The 24777-nt window shown below is 47.7% G+C and overlaps 1 protein-coding gene across 4 annotated transcripts in view; it reads right to left on the reverse strand.

The window, feature by feature from the left end:
* Window positions 1-24777, reverse strand: part of NCAPH2 (non-SMC condensin II complex subunit H2) — a 272518-nt gene that overhangs the window by 202337 nt on the left and 45404 nt on the right. For 3 of the 4 annotated variants that reach the window (XM_063926649.1, XM_063926651.1, XM_063926650.1), the window contains exons 4-8: window positions 17876-17931; window positions 16195-16282; window positions 15749-15820; window positions 15116-15195; window positions 14721-14875 (exon numbers count right to left, since the gene is read on the reverse strand). In XM_063926649.1, coding sequence (XP_063782719.1) covers window positions 14721-14875; window positions 15116-15195; window positions 15749-15820; window positions 16195-16282; window positions 17876-17931 — 451 coding nt within the window. The remainder of the gene's footprint in view (window positions 1-14720; window positions 14876-15115; window positions 15196-15748; window positions 15821-16194; window positions 16283-17875; window positions 17932-24777) is intronic. The other variant, XM_063926652.1, reaches the window with a different exon arrangement.

Here is a 24777-nt window from a genome sequence, read left to right on the forward strand (position 1 = left end):
CCTGTCTCTGCGAGGGGGGTGACGGCGTGCTGTGGGAGTGAGCATCTAGACACGGCTAGCGTTCAGTTCCCTTCAGGAGCTAATGGTGTCCTGTCAGCCAGAAACAGAGCCATGAAACTCTGAGGAAGTTGGTTCTGCTTCTGCCCCCTCAGTCCCACGAAGCAGGGAGTCTGATGCCAGCAGATCTCCATGAAAATAAAAAAACCTAACATAAGTCTTTTCAGAGAAACTCAGTAGAGCTCCTCAGAGTGCATCCAGTCGACCTGGGCACATTTCTAAAACTGAGGTCTGGAGGAGGGGCCTAGAGGGAGGAGCCAGTTCACACCCAATGAAAAGTCTTTAGAGTGCACGTCTCCTGCGGATCCCGCCTATACCCCGTGGTCTTGATGTCGTCCCCAGCATCCTCTAGGATGTATGAGAAATAAAAAAAAATAAGAATTTACTTACCGATAATTCTATTTCTCGGAGTCCGTAGTGGATGCTGGGGTTCCTGAAAGGACCATGGGGAATAGCGGCTCCGCAGGAGACAGGGCACAAAAGTAAAGCTTTTCCGATCAGGTGGTGTGCACTGGCTCCTCCCCCTATGACCCTCCTCCAGACTCCAGTTAGGTACTGTGCCCGGACGAGCGTACACAATAAGGGAGGAATTTTGAATCCCGGGTAAGACTCATACCAGCCACACCAATCACACCGTACAACTTGTGATCTAAACCCAGTTAACAGTATGATAACAAAAGGAGCCTCTGAAAGACGGCTTCCTACAACAATAACCCGATTTTTGTAACAATAACTATGTACAAGTATTGCAGAATAATCCGCACTTGGGATGGGCGCCCAGCATCCACTACGGACTCCGAGAAATAGAATTATCGGTAAGTAAATTCTTATTTTCTCTATCGTCCTAGTGGATGCTGGGGTTCCTGAAAGGACCATGGGGATTATACCAAAGCTCCCAAACGGGCGGGAGAGTGCGGATGACTCTGCAGCACCGAATGAGAGAACTCCAGGTCCTCTTTTTGCCAGGGTATCAAATTTGTAGAATTTTACAAACGTGTTCTCCCCCGACCACGTAGCTGCTCGGCAGAGTTGTAATGCCGAGACCCCTCGGGCAGCCGCCCAAGATGAGCCCACCTTCCTTGTGGAATGGGCATTTACATATTTTTTGCTGTGGCAAGCCTGCCACAGAATGTGCAAGCTGAATTGTACTACAAATCCAACGAGCAATAGTCTGCTTAGAAGCAGGAGCACCCAGCTTGTTGGGTGCATACAGGATAAACAGCAAGTCAGATTTCCTGACTCCAGCCGACCTGGAAACTATATTTTCAGGGCCCTGACAACATCCAGCAACCTGGAGTCCTCCAAGTCCCTAGTAGCCGCAGGTACCACAATAAGCTGGTTCAGGTGAAACGCTGACACCACCTTAGGGAGAAACTGGGGACGAGTCCACAGCTTTGCTCTGTCCGAATGGACAATCAGATATGGCTTTGTGAGATAAAGCCGCCAATTCTGACACTCGCCTGGCCAAGGCCAGGACCAACAGCATGGTCGCTTTCCATGTGAGATATATCAAATCCACAGATTTGAGTTGTTTAAACCAATGTGATTTTAGGAATCCCAAACTACGTTGAGATCGCCCAGTGCCACTGGAGACATCAAAAGGGGGTTGTATATGCAGTACTCCCTTAACAACTTCTGGACTTCAGGAACTGAAGCCAATTTCTTTCTGGAAGAAAATCGACCGGTCGAAATTTGAACCTTAATGGACCCCAATTTGAGACCCATATACACTCCTGTTTGCAGGAAATGTAGGAATTAACCTAGTTGAAATTCTTCCGTGGAGCCTTCCTGGCCTCACACCATGGAACACATTTTCACCTAAGCAGTGATAATGTTGTGCGGTCACCTCCTTCCTGGCTCTGACCAGGGTAGGGATGACCTCTTCCGGAATGCCTTTTTCCCTTAGGATCCGGCGTTCACCCGTCAACGCGGCTGCGGTAAGTCATGGAACACACATGATTCTTGCTGAATCAAGATCCTTTCTAGTATCTCTTGAAGTTCCGGGTACCAAGTTCTTCTTGGCCAAACCGGAGCCACGAGTATAGTTCTTACTCCTCTCCTTCCTATCATTCTCCATACACTGGGTATGAAAGGCAGAGGAGGGAACACATACACCGACTGGTACACCCACGGTGTTACCAGAGCGTCCCAGCTATTGCCTGAGGGTCTCTAGACCTGGCGCTTCATGTGGGACGCCATCATACCCACCTTTGGTCTTTCCCAACGGTTTACAAACATGTGGAAACTTCCAGATGAAGTTCCCACTTTTCCGGGTGGAATTCATTCATGCTGAGGAAATCTTCCTAGTTGTCCACTCCCGGAATGAACACTGCTGACAGTGTTATCACATGATTTTTCGCCCAGCGAAGAATCCTTGCTGTCATTGCCCTCCTGCTTCTTGTGCCGCCCCGTCTGTTTACGTGGGCGACTGCCATGATGATGTCCTACTGGATCAGCACCGGTTGACTTTGAAGCAGAGGTCTTCCTAGGCTCAGAGCATCGTAAATTGCCCTTAGCTCCAGTATATTCATGTGGAGAGAAATCTCCAGACTTGACCACACTTCCTTGGAAATTTCTTCCCTGTGTGACTGTTCCCCAGCCTCTCAGACTGGCATCCGTGGTCACCAGAACACAGTCCTGAATGCTGAATGTGCTGCCCTCTAGAAGATGAACACTCTGCAGCCCCCACAGAAGAGACACCCTTGTCCTTGGAGACAGGGTTATCCGCTGATGCATCTGAAGATGCGATCCGGACCATTCGTCCCGCAAATCCCCCTGAAAAGTTTTTGCGTGAGATCTGCCGAATGGAATCGCTTCGTAAGAAGCCACCATTTTTCCCAGGACTCCTGTGCATTGATGCACTGATACTTGGCCTGGTTTTAGGAGGTTTCTGACTAGGTCGGATAACTCCCTGGCTTTCCCCTCCAGGAGAAATACCTCTTTCTGGACTATGCCCAGAATCATTCCTAGGAACAGCAGACGTATCATCAGAAAACAGCTGCGATTTTTGGAATATTTAGAATCCACTCGTGCTGTCGTAGAACTACTTTAGATAGTTCTTTTCCGACCTCCAACTGTTCTCTGGAAACTTGCCCCTTTCAGGATATCGTCCAAGTAAGGGATAATTAAGATGCCTTTCTTCTTTTAAGAATCATCTTTTCGGCCATTACCTTGGTAAAGGCCCGGGGTGCCGTGGATAATTCAACGGCAGCGTCTGAAACTGATATTGACAGTTCTGTATCACGAACCAGAGGTACCCTTGTTGAGAAGGGCAAATTTGGACATGGAGGTAATCCTTGATGTCCAGGGACACCATATAGTCCCCTTTTTTCCGGTTCTCTATCACTGCTCTGAGTGACTCCATCTTGATTTGAACCTTTTTATGTAAGTGTTCAAAGATTTCAGATTTAGACTATGTCTCACCAAGCCGTCTGGCTTCAGTACCACAATATAGTGTGGAAGACTAATACCCTTTTCCTTGTTGTAGGAGGGGTACTTTGATTATCACCTGCTGGAAATACAGCTTGTGAATTTTTTCCCAATACTGCCTCCCTGTCGGAGGGAGCTGTTGGTAAAGCAGGCTTCAGGAACCTGCGAGGAAAAAATGTCTCGACTCTCCAATCTGTACCCCTGGGATAATACTTGTACGATCTAGGGGTCAACTTGCGAGTGATCCCACTGCGCGCTGAGACTCTTGAGACTACCCCCCCACCTCACCTGAGTCCGCTTGCACGGCCCCAGCGTCACGCTGAGGACTTGGCAGACGGGGTGGAGGGCTTCTTTTCCTGGGAAGGGGCTGCCTGCTGCAGTCTACTTCCCTTTCCTCTATGTCTGGGCAGATATGACTGGCCTTTTGCCCGCTTGCCCACATGGGAAACGGAAGGATTGAGGCTGAAAAGACAGTGTCTTTTTCTGCTGAGATGTAACTTGGGGTAAAAAGGTTGGATTTCCCAGCTGTAGCCGTGGCCCCCAGGTCCGATGGACCGACCCCAAATAACTCCCTCCCTTTATACGGCAATACTTCCATGTGCCGTATGGGATCTGTATCACCTGACCACTGTCGTGTCCATGACATCTTCTGGGAGATATGGACAACGCACTTATCTTGATGCCAGAGTGCAAATATCCCTCTGTGCATCTCGCATACATATATATAGAATGCATCCTATTAAATGCTCTATATCAATAAAATATTTTTAGTCAGGGAATTCGACCAAGCCAACCCAGCACTGCATCTCCAGGCTGATGGCGATCGCTGGTCGCAGTATAACCACCGTATGTGTGTATATACTTTTTAGGATATTTTTCCAGCTGCCTATCAGCTGGCTCCTTGAGGGCGGCCGTATCTGGAGACGGTAACGCCACTTGATAAGCGTGTGAGCGCCTTATCCACCCTAAGGGGTGTTTCCCAACGCGCCCTAACTTCTGGCGGGAAAGGGTATAACGCCAATATTTGCTATCGGGGTAAACCCACGCATCATCACACACTTCATTTTATTTTATCTGATTCAGGAAAAACTACAGGTAGTTTTTTCACTCCCACATAATACCCTTTTTTGTGGTACTTGTAGTATCAGAAATATGTAACACCTCCTTCATTGCCCTTAACGTGTGGCCCTAATGAGGAATACGTTTGTTTATTCACCGTCGACACTGGATTCAGTGTCCGTGTCTGTGTCTGTGTCGACCGACTGAGGTAAATGGGCGTTTTTTTAAAAACCCCTGACGGTGTTTCTGAGACGCCTGGACCGGTACTAATTGTTTGTCGGCCGTCTCATGTCGTCAACCGACCTTGCAGCGTGTTGACATTTTCACGTAATTCCCTAAATAAGCCATCCATTCCGGTGTCGACTCCCTAGAGAGTGACATCACCATTACAGGCAATTTCTCCGCCTCCTCCAACATCGTCCTCATACATGTCGACACACACGTACCGACACACAGCACACACACCTGGAATGCTCTGACAGAGGACAGGACCCCACTAGCCCTTTGGAGAGACAGAGGGAGAGTTTGCCAGCACACACCAAAAAACGCTATAATTACATAGGGACAACCTTATATAAGTGTTTCTCCCTAATAGCATCTTTATATATATATTTATATCGCCAATTAGTGCCCCCCTCTCTGTTTAAACCCTGTTTCTGTAGTGCAGTGCAGGGGAGAGCCTGGGAGCCTTCTCTCCAGCCTTTCTGTGAGAGAAAAAATGGCGCTGTGTGCTGAGGAGATAGGCCCCGCCCCTTTTCCGGCGGGCTCGTCTCCCGCTCTTTAGTGAAGTTTGGCAGGGGTTAAATATCTCCATATAGCCTCTGGGGGCTATATGTGAGGTATTTTTAGCCAGTATATAGGTTTACATTTGCCTCCCAGGGCGCCCCCCCCCAGCGCCCTGCACCCTCAGTGACAGCGTGTGAAGTGTGCTGAGAGGAAAATGGCGCACAGCTGCAGTGCTGTGCGCTACCTTTAGAAGACTGTCAGAGTCTTCAGCCGCCGATTCTGGACCTCTTCTAACTTCAGCATCTGCAAGGGGGCCGGCGGCGCGGCTCCGGTGACCATCCAGGCTGTACCTGTGATCGTCCCTCTGGAGCCGATGTCCAGTAGCCAAGAAGCCAATCCATCCTGCACGCAGGTGAGTTCACTTCTTCTCCCCTCAGTCCCTCGTTGCAGTGATCCTGTTGCCAGCAGGACTCACTGTAAAATAAAAAACCCAAGCTAAACTTTCTCTAAGCAGCTCTTTAGGAGAGCCACCTAGAATTGCACCCTTCTCGGCCGGGCACAAAAATCTAACTGGAGTCTGGAGGAGGGTCATAGGGGGAGGAGCCAGTGCACACCACCTGATCGGAAAAGCTTTACTTTTGTGCCCTGTCTCCTGCGGAGCCGCTATTCCCCATGGTCCTTTCAGGAACCCCAGCATCCACTAGGACGATAGAGAAATAAGAATTTACTCACCGGTAATTCTATTCTCGTAGTCCGTAGTGGATGCTGGGGACTCCGTCAGGACCATGGGGAATAGCGGCTCCGCAGGAGACAGGGCACAAAATTTAAAAGTTTGACCACTAGGTGGTGTGTACTGGCTCCTCCCCCTATGACCCTCCTCCAAGCCTCAGTTAGGATACTGTGCCTGGACGAGCGTACACAATAAGGAAGGATTTTGAATCCCGGGTAAAACTCATACCAGCCACACCAATCACACCGTACAACTTGTGATCTGAACCCAGTTAACAGTATGATAACGTAGGAGCCTCTGAAAAGATGGCTCACAACAATAAACAACCCGATTTTTTTGTAACAATAACTATGTACAAGTATTGCAGACAATCCGCACTTGGGATGGGCGCCCAGCATCCACTACGGACTACGAGAAATAGAATTACCGGTGAGTAAATTCTTATTTTCTCTGACGTCCTAGTGGATGCTGGGGACTCCGTCAGGACCATGGGGATTACACCAAAGCTCCCAAACGGGCGGGAGAGTGCGGATGACTCTGCAGCACCGAATGAGAGAACTCCAGGTCCTCCTTAGCCAGGGTATCAAATTTGTAGAATTTTACAAACGTGTTCTCCCCTGACCACGTAGCTGCTCGGCAGAGTTGTAATGCCGAGACCCCTCGGGCAGCCGCCCAAGATGAGCCCACCTTCCTTGTGGAGTGGGCATTGACAGATTTAGGCTGTGGCAGGCCTGCCACAGAATGTGCCAGTTGAATTGTGCTACAAATCCAACGAGCAATCGTCTGCTTAGAAGCAGGAGCACCCAGCTTGTTGGGTGCATACAGTATAAACAGCGAGTCAGATTTTCTGACTCCAGCCGTCCTTGAAATATATATTTTCAATGCTCTGACAACGTCCAGCAACTTGGAATCCTCCAAATCGCTAGTAGCCGCAGGCACCACAATAGGCTGGTTCAGGTGAAACGCGGATACCACCTTAGGCAGAAAATGAGGACGCGTCCTCAATTCTGCCCTGTCCGAATGGAAAATCAGATATGGGCTTTTATACGATAAAGCCGCCAATTCCGACACTCTCCTGGCTGAAGCCAGGGCCAGTAGCATGGTTACTTTCCATGTAAGATATTTCAAATCTACCGATTTGAGTGGCTCAAACCAATGGGATTTGAGAAAATCCAAAACTACATTGAGATCCCACGGTGCCACTGGGGGCACAACCGGGGGCTGTATATGTAGTACTCCTTTTACAAAAGTCTGGACTTCAGGAACTGAAGCCAATTCTTTCTGGAAGAAAATCGACAGGGCCGAAATTTGAACCTTAATGGACCCTAATTTGAGTCCCATAGATAATCCTGTTTGCAGGAAACGTAGGAATCGACCCAGTTGAAATTCCTCTGTCGGGGCCTTCCTGGCCTCACACCATGCAACATATTTTCTCCAAATGCGGTGATAATGTTGTGCAGTCACCTCCTTCCTGGCTTTGACCAGGGTAGGGATGACCTCTTCCGGAATGCCTTTTTCCCTTAGGATCCGGCGTTCAACCGCCATGCCGTCAAACGCAGCCGCGGTAAGTCTTGGAATAGACACGGTCCCTGCTGAAGCAGATCCCTTCTTAGAGGTAGAGGCCACGGATCTTCCGTGAGCATCTCCTGAAGTTCCGGGTACCAAGTCCTTCTTGGCCAGTCCGGAGCCACTAGTATCGTTCTTACTCCCCTTTGCCGTATAATTCTCAGTACCTTGGGTATGAGAGGCAGAGGAGGGAACACATACACTGACTGGTACACCCATGGTGTTACCAGAGCGTCCACAGCTATTGCCTGAGGGTCTCTTGACCTGGCGCAATACCTGTCCAGTTTTTTGTTGAGGCGGGATGCCATCATGTCCACTATTGGTCTTTCCCAATGGACTACAATCATGTGGAAGACTTCTGGATGAAGTCCCCACTCTCCCGGGTGAAGATCGTGTCTGCTGAGGAAGTCTGCTTCCCAGTTGTCCACTCCCGGGATGAACACTGCTGACAGTGCTATCACATGATTTTCCGCCCAGCGAAGAATCCTTGCAGCTTCTGCCATTGCCCTCCTGCTTCTTGTGCCGCCCTGTCTGTTTACGTGGGCGACTGCCGTGATGTTGTCCGACTGGATCAACACCGGCTGACCCTGAAGCAGAGGTTTTGCCAGGCTTAGAGCATTGTAGATTGCTCTTAGTTCCAGTATATTTATGTGAGAGACGTTTCCAGGCTTGACCACACGCCCTGGAAGTTTCTTCCTTGTGTGACCGCTCCCCAGCCTCTCAGGCTGGCATCCGTGGTCACTAGGACCCAGTTCTGTATGCCGAATCTGCGGCCCTCTAACAGATGAGCACTCTGCAACCACCATAGCAGAGAGACCCTTGTCCTTGTCGACAATTTTATCCGCTGATGCATCTGCAGATGCGATCCGGACCATTTGTCTAGCAGATCCCACTGAAAAATTCGTGCATGGAATCTGCCGAATGGAATCGCTTCGTAAGAAGCCACCATTTTTCCCAGGACTCTTGTGCATTGATGCACAGACACTGTCCCTGGTTTTAGGAGGTTCCTCACGAGTTCGGATAACTCCCTGGCTTTCTCCTCCGGAAGAAATACCTTTTTCTGAACAGTGTCCAGAATCATCCCTAGGAACAGCAGACGTGTCGTCGGGATCAGTTGGGATTTTGGAAAATTCAGAATCCACCCGTGCTGTTGGAGCACTACTTGAGTTAGTGCTACTCCGACCTCCAGCTGTTCTCTGGATCTTGCCCTTATCAGGAGATCGTCCAAGTAAGGGATAATTAATACGCCTTCTCTTCGAAGAAGGATCATCATTTCGGCCATTACCTTGGTAAAGACCCTGGGTGCCGTGGACAATCCAAACGGCAGCGTCTGAAACTGATAATGACAATTTTGTACCACGAACCTGAGGTACCCTTGGTGTGAAGGGCAAATTGGGACATGAAGGTAAGCATCCTTGATGTCCAAGGACACCATAAAATCCCCTTCTTCCAGATTCGCTATCACTGCTCTGAGTGACTCCATCTTGAACTTGAATCTTTGTATGTACAGGTTCAGAGATTTCAGATTTAGAATAGGTCTTACCGAGCCGTCCGGCTTCGGTACCACAAATAGCGTGGAGTAATACCCCTTTCCCTGTTGTAGAAGGGGTACCTTGATTATCACCTGCTGAGAATACAGCTTGTGAATGGCTTCCAATACCGTCGCCCTGTCTGAGGGAGACGTTGGCAAAGCAGATTTTAGGAACCGGCGAGGGGGAGACTTCTCGAATTCCAACCTGTAACCCTGAGATACTACCTGCAGGATCCAGGGGTCCACCTGCGAGTGAGCCCACTGTGCGCTGAAATTCTTGAGGCGACCCCCCACCGCCCCTGAGTCCGCTTGTAAGGTCCCAGCGTCATGCTGAGGCCTTTGCAGAAGCCGGGGAGGACTTCTGCTCCTGGGAAGGGGCTGCTTGCTGCAGTCTCTTACCCTTTCCTTTGCCTCGGGGCAAATATTGGAATCCGCATCGCCTGACCACTGTCGTGTCCATAGACTTCTTCTGGCAGATATGGACATCGCACTTACTCTTGATGCCAGAGTGCAGATATCCCTCTGTGCATCTCGCATATAAAGGAATGCATCCTTTAATTGCTCTATAGTCAATAAAATACTGTCCCTATCCAGGGTATCAATATTTTCAGTCAGGGAATCCGACCAAGCCACCCCAGCACTGCACATCCAGGCTGAGGCGATTGCTGGTCGCAGTATAACACCAGTATGTGTGTATATACTTTTTAGAGTATTTTCCAGCCTCCTATCAGCTGGATCCTTGAGGGCGGCCGTATCAGGAGACGGTAACGCCACTTGTTTGGATAAACGTGTGAGCGCCTTGTCCACCCTAGGGGGTGTTTCCCAGCGCGCCCTAACCTCTGGCGGGAAAGGGTATAACGCCAATAACTTCTTTGAAATTAGCAGTTTTTTTATCAGGGGTAACCCACGCTTCATCACACACGTCATTCAATTCCTCTGATTCAGGAAAAAACTACAGGTAGTTTTTTCAGACCCCACATAATACCCCTTTTTGTGGTACTTGCAGTATCAGAGATATGCAAAGCCTCCTTCATTGCCGTGATCATATAACGTGTGGCCCTACTGGAAAATACGTTCGTTTCTTCACCGTCGACACTAGATTCGGTGTCCGTGTCTGGGTCTGTGTCGACCGACTGAGGCAAAGGGCGTTTTACAGCCCCTGACGGTGTTTGAGACGCCTGTACAGGTACTAACTGGTTTGCCGGTCGTCTCATGTCGTCAACCGACTTTTGCAGCGTGCTGACATTATCACGTAATTCCATAAACAAAGCCATCCATTCCGGTGTCGACTCCCTAGGGGGTGATATCACCATTACCGGCAATTGCTCCGCCTCCACACCAACATCGTCCTCATACATGTCGACACACACGTTCCGACACACAGCAGACATACAGGGAATGCTCTGATAGAAGACAGGACCCCACTAGCCCTTTGGGGAGACAGAGGGAGAGTTTGCCAGCACACACCAAAGCGCTATAATTATATAGGAACAACCTTATATAAGTGTTGTTTCCTTATAGCTGCTTAAATATATATAATATCGCCAAAAAATGCCCCCCTCTGTTTTTTACCCTGTTTCTGTAGTGCAGTGCAGGGGAGAGCCTGGGAGCCTTCCTAGCAGCGGAGCTGTGTAGGAAAATGGCGCTGTGTGCTGAGGAGATAGGCCCCGCCCCCTATTCCGGCGGGCTCTTCTCCCGGTTTTTCTGAGACCTGGCAGGGGTGAAATACATCCATATAGCCTCATGGACTATATGTGATGTATTCTTTTTAGCCAGAAAGGTATTAACATTGCTGCCCAGGGCGCCCCCCCCCCAGCGCCCTGCACCCTCAGTGACCGCCGGTGTGAAGTGTGCCTGAGCGCAATGGCGCACAGCTGCAGTGCTGTGCGCTACCTCATGAAGACTGAAAAGCCTTCAGCCGCCGGTTTCTGGACCTCTTCTTACTTCGGCATCTGCAAGGGGGTCGGCGGCGCGGCTCCGGTGACCCATCCAGGCTGTACCTGTGATCGTCCCTCTGGAGCTAGTGTCCAGTAGCCTAAGAAGTAAATCCATCCTGCACGCAGGTGAGTTCACTTCTTCTCCCCTAGGTCCCTCGTTGCAGTGAGCCTGTTGCCAGCAGGACTCACTGAAAATAATAAAACTATCAAAACTTTTACTCTAAGCAGCTCTTTATGAGAGCCACCTAGATTGCACCCTGCTCGGACGGGCACAAAAACCTAACTGAGGCTTGGAGGAGGGTCATAGGGGGAGGAGCCAGTACACACCACCTAGTGGTCAAACTTTTAAATTTTGTGCCCTGTCTCCTGCGGAGCCGCTATTCCCCATGGTCCTGACGGAGTCCCCAGCATCCACTAGGACGTCAGAGAAAATCAGCCATTTGAAACCTTTTAAAGAGCCCTAAATATCATGATTTTGGCCACTAATAGAGATCTTTAATTCTATCCAATATTTGTCGATTTTTTACGGTACAGACTGATTTCCCTATTTTTCAACATACTTAACGCATCCATTAAGATAAAGAATGACCACACTTTTTTTTCAATTAGATGGTGTGTGAATCGGGAGTGCGCATAGCAGTGTTCATCAGAAATCGGGCTCGATAGGGTGGAAATTGGATGCAGCTTATTGGATGTGCCCTTAGGACTAAGGACTGCAGGTAATTGGGTATATGCAATTGCGGTCGAATTCGCGGCAATTATCGCCGTTTTTTAATTCGACCAAATTCGCCAGGTGAATCCCGGCAGGTGCCTGCCGGGATTCACCATATTCAATGAAAAACGGATTCGCCAGAATCGCGGGCGAAAATCGGCCGATTTGGCGGATTTTGCCGCGATTTTAAAAAACGGGAAAAAACGGGAAAAGCCCGGAAAAAAAATGGCGTGGGGTCCCCCCTCCAAAGCATAACCAGCCTCGGGCTCTTTGAGCTGGTCCTGGTTCTAAAAATGCAGGGGAAAAATTGGCCAGGGATCCCCCGTATTTTTAAAACCAGCACCGGGCTCTGCGCCTGATGCTGGTGCCAAAAATACGGGGGACAAAAAGCGTAGGGGTCCCCCGTATTTTTAACACCAGCATCGGGCTCCACTAGCTGGACAGATAATGCCACAGCCGGGGGTCACTTTTATGCCGTGCCCTGCGGCCGTGGCATCAAATATCCAACTAGTCACCCCTGGCCGGGGTACCCTGGGGGAGTGGGGACCCCTTCAATCAAGGGGTCCCCCCCCCCCAGCCACCCAAGGGCCAGGGGTGAAGCCCGAGGCTGTCCCCCCCCATCCAATGGGCTGCGGATGGGAGGGCTGATAGCCTTTGTGATAAAAAAAAGATATTGTTTTTTCCATTAGTACTACAAGTCCCAGCAAGCCTCCCCCGCAAGCTGGTACTTGGAGAACCACAAGTACCAGCATGCGGGAGAAAAACGGGCCCGCTGGTACCTGTAGTACTACTGGGGAAAAAATACCCAAATAAAAACAGGACACACACACCTTGATAGTAAAACTTTATTTCATACGCCGACACACACATACTTACCTATGTTGACACGCCGACTGCCACGGTCTCCGACGATCCGAGGTACCTGTCAAAAAATTATACTCACCTTCCAGCGTCCAGAGGTCCAGGTCCAGGGTATAATCCACGTACTTGTTAAAAAAAAAAAAACGAACACGATCCACCGGACTAATGAAAGGGGTCCAATGTTTTCACATTAGACTCCTTTCCCCGAATGCCGGGACATCACGTGACTCCTGTCACTGATGTCCCTTCAGCCAATCAGGAAGCGCTACTGCCGTGGCGCTCACCTGATTGGCTGAGCGCCGTCTGTACTCTGACAGCGCCTCGCAAAGCCGCTCCATTACTTTCAATGGTGGGAACTTAGCGGCTAGCGGTGGGGTCACCCGCCGGTCAGCCGCTGACCGGCGGGTGACCTCACCGCTAGCCGCTAAGTTCCCACCATTGAATATAATGGAGGGAGCTGTGCGATGCGCTGTCTGAGTTCAGACAGCGATCAGCCAATCAGGTAAGCGCAACGAAGTTGCGCTTCCTGATTGGCTTAGAGACCTGTCAGTGACAGCTGTCACTGACAGGTCTCATTCGTGGAAAGGTGTCCCATGTGTCAGCATGGGACCCCTTTCAGTCCGTTTGGTCGGTTATTTGCGGTTTGTTTTTTTCTACAAGTACGTGGATTTATCTCTGGACCCTGGTTGAGGTGAGTATTTTGAACTTTTCTTTACAGGTATCCTTGGATTCTACATGGAGAAGAGGACCGATGTCGGCGTGTGAACATAGGTAAGTATGTGTGTGTCGGTAGTGTGAAATAAAGTTTTACTGTCGACGGTGTGTGTGTCCTGTTTTTATTTGGGTATTTTTTCCCCAGTAGTACTACAGGTACCAGCGGGCCCGTTTTTCTCCCGCATGCTGGTACTTGTGGTTCTCCAAGTACCAGCTTGCGGGGGAGGCTTGCTGGGACTTGTAGTACTAATGGAAAAAACAATATCTTTTTTTTATCACAAAGGCTATCAGCCCTCCCATCCGCAGCCCATTGGATGGGGGGGGACAGCCTCGGGCTTCACCCCTGGCCCTTGGGTGGCTGGGGGGGGGGGACCCCTTGATTGAAGGGGTCCCCACTCCCCCAGGGTACCCCGGCCAGGGGTGACTAGTTGGATATTTGATGCCACGGCCGCAGGGCACGGCATAAAAGTGACCCCCGGCTGTGGCATTATCTGTCCAGCTAGTGGAGCCCGATGCTGGTGTTAAAAATACGGGGGACCCCTACGCTTTTTGTCCCCCGTATTTTTGGCACCAGCATCAGGCGCAGAGCCCGGTGCTGGTTTTAAAAATACGGGGGATCCATGCCCAATTTTTCCCCGCATTTTTAGAACCAGGACCAGCTCAATGAGCCCGAGGCTGGTTATGCTTTGGAGGGGGGACCCCACGCCATTTTTTTTTCTGATTTTACCGTTCCAGCAATAGAAAAAAAAAAAAAAATAATAATAATATTTTAAAAAATATATAAATAATATTTGTGACTCCCCAAAAAAAAAAAAAAGTACCTAATCCCTTCTAATATAAATAGATCTGCTATTCCCAAAAAAAAAACACAAAAAAAAACATGTTTAAAATTTTTTTATTTGTTTTCACCCTCCAAAGTGTGGCGGATTGAAAATGACGAATTTGCTGTCTAAAAGCACTGCTGTCGAATTTCCAAACTTGAATTGAATATGCTTTGGTCGAATTGCAGCACTTGTATCATTGCAGAAAAGTCGAATTTGCAAAAAGTCGAATTTTGAAAGTCCGTTTTTTGGTCGGAAAGCACTGGATTGCATAGGGGAATTGTTTTTTTTGGTCGAAAATGACCCGAAATTCGACAATTTCGGGAATTCGACCACAATTGCATATACCCCATTGAGTAGGGGAACAGTGCTGTGTCTGGCACTTAAGTTGGAAAATGCAGATCACTGTGACTAAACCCTGGGCATCTCCCGAAGTGCAGGCAATTGAATAGCTCTGGGCACTCATCCTGGGTGCTATATCCCCTTGCTTCTAATTGAATTTCCCCCAGTGAAGCGTTAGAAAACAGACAAAAAAAAAAACAATAAAGACATGAAAGAACTGTAGCATTTTCTTAACCTGGATATAAGCTTGCCTCCTCCATCCGTTGCATATTTTGATGAAATTGCGTTGGTGACATCATGGCCAGTTCTAACATGAAGGCGCCCCCTGCATGAGGGGTACAGGTGTTCATACGGAAATCCTTCCTGCTGGCTAAAACTTCTCCTTTCCGACTGTAAAAGTGGTTAATATTCTTGTTTTAAATGCCAGTCTAGAAGCCAAAGTATTTTTGAGCATCAATTTTACTTTTTTGTATTCTACATGAGCACATGCTGTACATATGAACAGACAAATATTTCTTCAACCATAAAACTAAGCAAAACAATTATGCATACAAACTATACAGAAACACTATTATTCTAATTAAGAAGCTAAGTAATGGTAAAAAAAAAAAAAAAGGAAATTGCACTTACCTGCATAGAGGGTTGTTTTTCTTTTCCACCTCCTCAGGAGGAACTAGTGCCATTGGTGTAAGAGGAACAATGTTGACCAGCTTTTAGAAATAAACCACATAAGTATTGGTACAGGTACACAAATACAAGTTAAAGATATATAGGAGTCCATTTGGGGAGACTAACACTTGAGTTATGGAGACAGACCCAACATACTGAAATGACTAATAGAGTAACTCGGTTTTCAAAAAAACAAAGTATTGTAGAACAAACTTTATTAGTAGGAAAACAGTGTAAAGCATGGGTCTTCAACCTGCGGCCCTCCAGCTGCTGTGGAACTAAACATTCCAGCATGCTCTGCCTCAGTATTAGCATGCCTTAATAGCAACTGTGGCAGGGCATGCTGGGATGTGTTTTTCCACAGCAGCTGGAGGGACGGCAGTTGAAGACCCATGGTGTAAAGAGTGGAAGCCCAGGATTTCGAGTTGTCTCTCCCCAAGAAGAACAAAGTGCAGGTGGCAGAAAGAAAAGAAAAAAAAGGGAGAGACATGTTTAGGTTGAAAGAGTACTGGAGAGTGAAGAGTCAGATAGCAGAAACATGAAGGAGGAGGTATCAGGTGTGGACACATTATGAAATGGAAAATGATAGCATACGTTTGGATTTTGGTCCTTTTTCAAGTCCACGTTAGTTTTCTTGGGATCACTTATATCATCTAAGCTCAGAAACTAAAACAAAACAGAAGATGACCAAGATGGGATACAGAGGACACCAATACTGTTACTAGAGCAGTGTGAGGTTCACAAATAGATGTTTAACATCTACAATTTTTTTTTTTTTTTAAATCATCCAGTTAAAGACCGTTATCAAAATGGGGATATCAAAAGGTACTTAATTCTATTTTGTTAGACTACAGAAATTGAATAAACCTGTGGTAGGACAAGCTAGAAAGAAAAAAAAAAGTATAGCAGGTCACCACCGTTTAAATATTTAAAATATTTCTGGTTATATCACCATATTAATATGAATGTACCTATTGGGAATGGTTTACGTTAGAGTTCCTTATAGTGTAGTTGTTTCTTGTTTAGCACAAATTTCTCACCTCTTCATCATCATTATTATTGTTTGGAAAGTTTGCATCCTTGTCTACCCCATCTGTGCCCACGGAAGTTGGCTGCTTGTCCCGCCTACTAAGAAGGAAAAGATAAATCAAACACTTACTGCAAACGGAGAGAAAACAAAAATCTAAATAAATGATTACTAACAGCTCCCATACAATTGACAGAGGTTGAAATATCAGATAGACATTTTATTTTATTAAACCAAAATATATATTTTTTAATTTTTCTTTTAAATTAAATTTTAATATTTTGCTTTAAACATAATAGAGCAAATCCATACTCCCATAACACACACACTCATTGATAGAACAAAGGATACATTTTAAAACCACCACCAAGTATAACAAGCAGTATAACCTAACCATGATGCTCTGGCAAATTAGATGTACAGTACAATGGCATTTAATCCAGATACATCAAACCCAAAGTTGATCAAGGCATCCACTTAGGGTTCAGTTTGATACCCTGGCTGTCAGGATCCCGACAGCGGCATCCTGCCAGCCTCAATAGCAGCAACAAGTACCCTTCCGGGCTCGCTATAGGTTCTATTCTCCCTCTGGTGATGGCGTGAACCGACCACCCGAATGGGAATATCAGGGAGAGGTCATATTCTGACCGCCGGCATTTTATGGCTGTCGGGATCCTGAACGCCGGGATCCCGACAGACAGTATATTAACTACATCCCTCCAATGGCGATGCAGGTCATCTTATTAAGACCTAGGGTATAGTTAAAAGCCATTTTAACTTCGTAATAAAGAGGAGACACCATACACAATTAGCAGAATAGTCTGAAAATGAGCCGCTGACACTTAAAGCTCTTAATGTGCTCCAATAGAATGCGTGGGAGATAATATTTATGTGAAAATTTAATAAGAATGTTTTGAACATGCTTTTAAATCAGTATACTCAATGCTATGAAGATGCACTAATTATGAGTTAAGAACCAACTTAGAGGCAAGGCGCCGACAATAAAATGCCTCTTCCTCATCCCTAAAATCCTCTAGCCTTCCCTAGTTTACGATCAACCAAGAAAGACAAAGATGCAAGAGTAGCAGTTGCAAGAACAGATGGAATGCATTTTTGGGTGGGCTGTCCTGTGACACCTTCAGCATTGAGGGGGGGGAAAAAAGAATGCAATGGCAAGTTCCAATAAAAACTAAGGGGGATATTCAATTAGTGCAGAATTTTTTCCGACAGTCAGAAAATCGGCACTAATTCGACTTGTGTGTATTCAATAGGAAGCGTTTTAGCCCACGTTTTTTAATCCATTTTCGCCAAAGCCTTTTTGTTTTGTTTTTTGTGTTGAATCGGTATGGGTGAAAATGGACCCGAAAACTGTCGAAAATGTCCGCAAATTTAACAAAACACGTGGATCAGCGGCAAATTCGGCGATCCACATGGTTTTCAGCCGTGCAGATTTTTTGACCAGTCGAAAAAAAGGCACGGTCATTAAATAGGTTGAATGTTAATTCGACCTAAAAACAGGCGAAAAGTGCCGTTTTTTCGACTGATCGAAAAAACGGCACTAATTCATTACCCCCCCCCCCCATAATCTTCTTTTGTTTAACTGTAATAGGAGGAACAGAGATGGCCTCTGCTTAATATCCGAAACAAAGCTATACTTAATTTCAGTATTTAAGAAAAATTCTGAAAGTACATACTTTTTATTTGATATAAAATCCAAAGCTTGATACACCAACGTGTAGAGGTATTCCACCTGTGTAAAGAAAATGAAACTAATGATGTGATGATTAAACATAAATAAAAACAAAAGCTACAAATATTTTTTTTTTTTATTGTAGTGCTGCTCTGAAAATAAATGTAAACAACATTCAGTAAAGCTGGCCATACACCTAAAGTTTTGTCGTCTTATCTAGCTGGCTGGAACGAAAATAAGAATTTACTTACCGATAATTCTATTTCTCGGAGTCCGTAGTGGATGCTGGGGTTCCTGAAAGGACCATGGGGAATAGCGGCTCCGCAGGAGACAGGGCACAAAAGTAAAGCTTTTACAGGTCAGGTGGTGTGTACTGGCTCCTCCCCCTATGACCCTCCTCCAGACTCCAGTTAGGTACTGTGCCCGGACGAGCGTACACAATAAGGGAGGATTTTGAATCCCGGGTAAGACTCATACCAGCCACACCAATCACACCGTACAACTTGTGATCTAAACCCAGTTAACAGTATGATAACAGAGGAGCCTCTGAAAGATGGCTTCCTAAACAATAACCCGAATTAGTTAACAATAACTATGTACAAGTATTGCAGATAATCCGCACTTGGGATGGGCGCCCAGCATCCACTACGGACTCCGAGAAATAGAATTATCGGTAAGTAAATTCTTATTTTCTCTATCGTCCTAAGTGGATGCTGGGGTTCCTGAAAGGACCATGGGGATTATACCAAAGCTCCCAAACGGGCGGGAGAGTGCGGATGACTCTGCAGCACCGAATGAGAGAACTCCAGGTCCTCCTTTGCCAGGGTATCAAATTTGTAAAAATTTACAAACGTGTTCTCCCCTGACCACGTAGCTGCTCGGCAGAGTTGTAATGCCGAGACCCCTCGGGCAGCCGCCCAAGATGAGCCCACCTTCCTTGCGGAATGGGCCTTAACAGATTTAGGCTGTGGCAGGCCTGCCACAGAATGTACAAGTTGAATTTTGTTACAAATCCAACGAGCAATCGACTGCTTAGAAGCAGGTGCACCCAACTTGTTGGGTGCATACAGTATAAACAGCGAGTCAGATTTTCTGACTCCAGCCGTCCTTTAAATGTATATTTTTAAGGCTCTGACAACGTCCAACAACTTGGAGTCCTTCAAGTCGTCTGTAGCCGCAGGCACTACAATAGGCTGGTTCAGGTGAAACGCTGATACCACCTTAGGGAGAAAATGCGGACGCGTCCGCAGCTCTGCCCTATGTCGAATGGAAAATTAAATAAGGGCTTTTATAAAACAAAGCCGCCAGTTCAGATACTCTCCCGGCCGAAGCCAGGGCCAGTAACATAGTCACTTTCCATGTGAGATATTTCAAATCCACATTCTTTAGTGGTTCAAACCAATTGGATTTGAGGAAATCTAAAACTACATTTAGATCCCACGGTGCCACCTTAGGCACCACAGGAGGCTGTATATGCAGTACTCCTTTGATAAAAATCTGGACCTCAGGGACTGAGGCCAATTCTTTTTGGAAGAATATTGATAGGGCCGAAATTTGAACCTTAATAGATCCCAATTTGAGACCCATAGACAATCCTGATTGCAGGAAATGTAGGAAAACGACCCAGTTGAAATTCCTCCATCGGAGCACTCCGCTGCTCGCACCACGCAACATATTTTCGCCAAATACGGCGATAATGCTTCGCGGTGACTTCCTTCCTTGCCTTTATCAAGGTAGGAATGACTTCTTCTGGAATGCCTTTTCCTTTTAGGATCTGGCATTCAAACGCCATGCCGTCAAACGCAGCCGCGGTAAGTCTTGAAAAAGACAAGGACCCTGCTGAAGCAGGTCCCTTCTCAGAAGTAGAGGCCACGGATCGTCCGTGACCATCTCTTGAAGTTCCGGGTACCAAGTCCTTCTTGGCCAATCCGGAGCCACTAGTCTTACTCCTCTTTGCCGTATAATCCTCAATACCTTTGGTATGAGAGGCAGAGAAGGAAACACATATACCGACTGGTACACCCAAGGTGTTACCAGCGCGTCCACAGCTATTGCCTGCGGATCTCTTGACCTGGCGCAATACCTGTCCAGTGTTTTGTTGAGGCGAGACGCCATCATGTCCACCATTGGTTTTACCCAACGGTTTAATAGCATGTGGAAAACTTCTGGATGAAGTCCCCACTCTCCCGGGTGAAGGTCGTGTCTGCTGAGGAAGTCTGCTTCCCAGTTGTCCACGCCCGGGATGAATACTGCTGACAGTGCTATCACGTGATTCTCCGCCCAGCGAAGGATCCTGGCAGCTTCTGCCATTGCCCTCCTGCTTCTTGTGCCGCCCTGTCTGTTTACATGGGCGACTGCCGTGATGTTGTCCGACTGGATCAACACCGGTCTTCCTTGAAGCAGAGGTTCCGCCTGGCTTAGAGCATTGTAGATTGCTCTTAGTTCCAGAATGCTTATGTGAAGAGACTTTTTCAGGCTCGACCACACTCCCTGGAAATTTCTTCCCTGTGTGACTGCTCCCCAGCCTCTCAGGCTGGCATCCGTGGTCACCAGGATCCAATCCTGCATGCCGAATCTGCGGCCCTCCAATAGATGAGCCTCCTGCAACCACCACAGAAGGGATACCCTTGTCCTTGGCGACAGGGTTATCCGCAGGTGCATCTGAAGATGCGACCCTGACCATTTGTCCAACAGATCCCTTTGCATGGAATCTGCCGAAAGGGATTGCTTCGTAAGAAGCTACCATTTTTTCCCAGGACTCTTGTGCATTGATGTACAGACACCTTTCCTGGTTTTAGGAGGTTCCTGACCAGGTCAGATAACTCCTTGGCTTTTTCTTCGGGAAGAAAAACCTTTTTCTGAACTGTGTCCAGAATCATCCCCAGGAACAGCAGACGAGTTGTCGGCATTAATTGGGATTTTGGAATATTCAGAATCCATCCGTGCTGCTTTAGCACCTCTTGAGATAGTGCTAAACCCATCTCTAGCTGTTCTCTGGACCTTGCCCTTATTAGGAGATCGTCCAAGTATGGGATAATTAATACGCCTTTTCTTCGAAGAAGAAATATTATCTCGGCCATTACCTTTGTAAAGACCCGAGGTGCCGTGGACAAACCAAACGGCAGCGTCTGAAACTGATAGTGACAGTTTTGTACAACGAACCTGAGGTACCCCTGGTGTGAGGGGTAATTGGAACGTGGAGATACGCATCCTTGATGTCCAAGGATACCATAAAGTCCCCTTCTTCCAGGTTCGCTATCACTGCTCTGAGTGACTCCATCTTGAACTTGAACTTCTTTATGTACAGGTTCAAGGACTTCAGATTTAGAATAGGCCTTACCGAGCCATCCGGCTTCGGTACCACAAAAAGAGAGGAATAATACCCCTTCCCTTGTTGTAGAAGAGGTACCTTGACTATCACCTGCTGAGAATACAGCTTGTGAATGGCTTCCAAAACCGTCTCCCTTTCTGAGGGGGACGTTGGTAAAGCAGACTTCAGGAAACGGCGAGGTGGCTCTGTCTCTAATTTCAACCTGTACCCCTGAGATATTATCTGCAGGATCCAGGGATTTACCTGCGAGTGAGCCCACTGCGCGCTGTAATTCTTGAGACGACCGCCTACCGCCCCCGAGTCCGCTTGCGAAGCCCCAGCGTCATGCTGAGGCTTTTGTAGAAGCCGGGGAGGGCTTCTGTTCCTGGGAAGGAGCTGCCTGTTGCTGTCTCTTCCCTCGTCCTCTGCCTCGTGGCAGATATGAATAGCCCTTTGCTCTCTTATTTTTAAAGGAACGAAAGGGCTGCGGTTGAAAGGTCGGTGCCTTTTTCTGTTGGGGAGTGACTTGAGGTAGAAAGGTGGATTTCCCGGCCGTAGCCGTGGCCACCAAATCCGATAGACCGACCCCAAATAACTCCTCTACGCATCGCCTGTCCACTGTCGTGTCCATAAAGCTCTTCTGGCCGAAATGGACATAGCACTTACCCGTGATGCCAGTGTGCAGATATCTCTCTGTGCATCACGCATATAAAGAAATGCATCCTTTATTTGTTCTAACGACAGTAAAATATTGTCCCTGTCCAGGGTATCAATATTTTCGATCAGGGACTCTGACCAAACTACCCCAGCACTGCACATCCAGGCAGTCGCAATAGCTGGTCGTAGTATAACACCTGCATGTGTGTATATACCTTTTTGGATATTTTCCATCCTCCTATCTGATGGATCTTTAAGTGCGGCCGTCTCAGGAGAGGGTAACGCCACTTGTTTTGATAAGCGTGTTAGCGCTTTGTCCACCCTAGGAGGTGTTTCCCAGCGCTCCCTAACCTCTGGCGGGAAAGGGTATAAATGCCAATAACTTCTTTGAAATTAGCAGTTTTTTATCGGGGCACCCCACGCTTCATCACACACGTCATTTAATTCTTCTGATTCGGTAAAAACTACTGGTAGTTTTTTTTACACCCCACATAATACCCTGTTTAGTGGTACCTGTAGTATCAGCTAAATGTAACATCTCCTTTATTGCCAAAATCATATAACGTGTGGCCCTACTGGAAAATACGGTTGATTCGTCACCTTCACCACCGGAATCAGTGCCTGTGTCTGGGTCTGTGTCGACCGACTGAGGCAAGGGGCGTTTTACAGCCCCTGACGGTGTTTGAGGCGCCTGGACAGGCACTAATTGAGTGTCCGGCCGCCTCATGTCGGCAAACGACTGCTTAAGCGAGTTGACGCTATCCCGTAATTCCACAAATAAAGGCATCCATTCTGGTGTCGACCCCCTAGGAGGTGACATCCTCATATTTGGCAATTGCTCCGCCTCCACACCAATAACGTCCTCATACATGTCGACACACACGTACCGACACACAGCAGACACACAGGGAATGCTCTATACGAAGACAGGACCCACCAGCCCTTTGGGGAGACAGAGGGAGAGTCTGCCAGCACACACCAAAAAGCGCTATATATGACAGGGATAGCCTTATGATTAAGTGCTCCCTTATAGCTGCTTTTATATTAATATATTGCCATTTATTTTGCCCCCCCTCTCTGTTATACCCTGTTTCTGTAGTGCAGTGCAGGGGAGAGACCTGGGAGCCTTCCTGACCAGCGGAGCTGTGACAGAAAATGGCGCCGTGTGCTGAGGAGATAGGCCCCGCCCCTTTTTCGGCGGGCTCGTCTCCCGCTATTTAGTACATTTAGGCAGGGGTAAATATCTCCATATAGCCTCTGGGGCTATATGTGAGGTATTTTTAGCCTTTTTAAAGGTTTTCATTTGCCTCCCAGGGCGCCCCCCCCCCAGCGCCCTGCACCCTCAGTGACTGCCGTGTGAAGTGTGCTGAGAGGAAAATGGCGCACAGCTGCAGTGCTGTGCGCTACCTTAAGAAGACTGCAGGAGTCTTCAGCCGCCGATTCTGGACCTCTTCTTGCTTCAGCATCTGTGAGGGGGCCGGCGGCGTGGCTCCGGTGACCATCCAGGCTGTACCTGTGATCGTCCCTCTGGAGCTTCATGTCCAGTAGCCAAGAAGCCAATCCATCCTGCACGCAGGTGAGTTCACTTCTTCTCCCCTCTGTCCCTCGTTGCAGTGATCCTGTTGCCAGCAGGAATCACTGTAAAATAAAAAACCTAAGCTAAACTCTCTAAGCAGCTCTTTATGAGAGCCACCTAGAATTGCACCCTTCTCGGCCGGGCACAAAAATCTAACTGGAGTCTGGAGGAGGGTCATAGGGGGAGGAGCCAGTACACACCACCTGACCTGTAAAAGCTTTACTTTTGTGCCCTGTCTCCTGCGGAGCCGCTATTCCCCATGGTCCTTTCAGGAACCCCAGCATCCACTTAGGACGATAGAGAAAATCTGGTAGTGTATGGGAGAACGTGACAATTGAACATTTGCTCCGAAATGCCATAAAAGTTACAAAAATGGTCTGTAAGACAAATTGGTTAAATCCATTTGATGTAACAAAAAGAGTTTTATGGTAAGAACTTACCTTTGTTAAAACTCTTTCTGCGAGGTACACTGGGCTCCACAAGGATAGACATTGGGGGTGTAGAGTAGGATCTTGATCCGAGGCACCAACAGGCTCAAAAGCTTTGACTGTTCCCAAGATGCATAGCGCCGCCTCCTCTATAACCCCGCCTCCCTGCACAGGAGCTCAGTTTTTAGTTAACCAGCCCAATGCAGTAGCAGGAAAAGAGACAACAATAGTTAGTAGCCACATACACCACGTTCTCACAACAGGAGAAGTGTCAGCGACTAATGCCATACCAACCCAAAGAAGCTAAATGCGTCAGGGTGGGCGCCTTGTGGAGCCCAGTGTACCTCGCAGAAAGAGTTTTAACAAAGATAAGTTCTTACCATAAAACTTGTTTTCTGCTGCGGGGTACACTGGGCTCCACAAGGATAGACATTGGGGATGTCCTAAAGCAGTTCCTTATGGGAGGGGACGCACTGTAGCGGGCACAAGAACCCGGCGTCCAAAGGAAGTATCCTGGGAAGCGGCAGTATCGAAGGCAAAGAACCTTATGAACGTGTTCACTGAGGACCACGTAACCGCCTTGCACAATTGTTCAAGGCTCGCACCACGGCGGGCCGCCCAAGAAGGTCCAACAGACCGAGTAGAATGGGCCGTAATGTGAGCTGGAGCTGACAGACCAGCCTTCACATAAGCATGTGCAATCACCATTCTAATCCATCTGGCCAAAGTCTGCTTGTGAGCAGGCCAGCCACGTTTGTGAAAACCAAACAGAACAAAGAGAATCAGATTTCCTAATAGAAGGAGTTCTCTTCACATAGATACGGAGAGCCCGTACCACATCCAAAGACCGCTCTTTGGGAGACAAATCAGGAGAGACCAGGGCCGGAACCACAATCTCCTGATTAAGGTGGAACGAAGATACCACCTTAGGTAAA

The sequence above is a fragment of the Pseudophryne corroboree genome, chromosome 6 (genome assembly GCF_028390025.1).
Source record: "Pseudophryne corroboree isolate aPseCor3 chromosome 6, aPseCor3.hap2, whole genome shotgun sequence".
NCBI lineage: Eukaryota > Metazoa > Chordata > Amphibia > Anura > Myobatrachidae > Pseudophryne > Pseudophryne corroboree.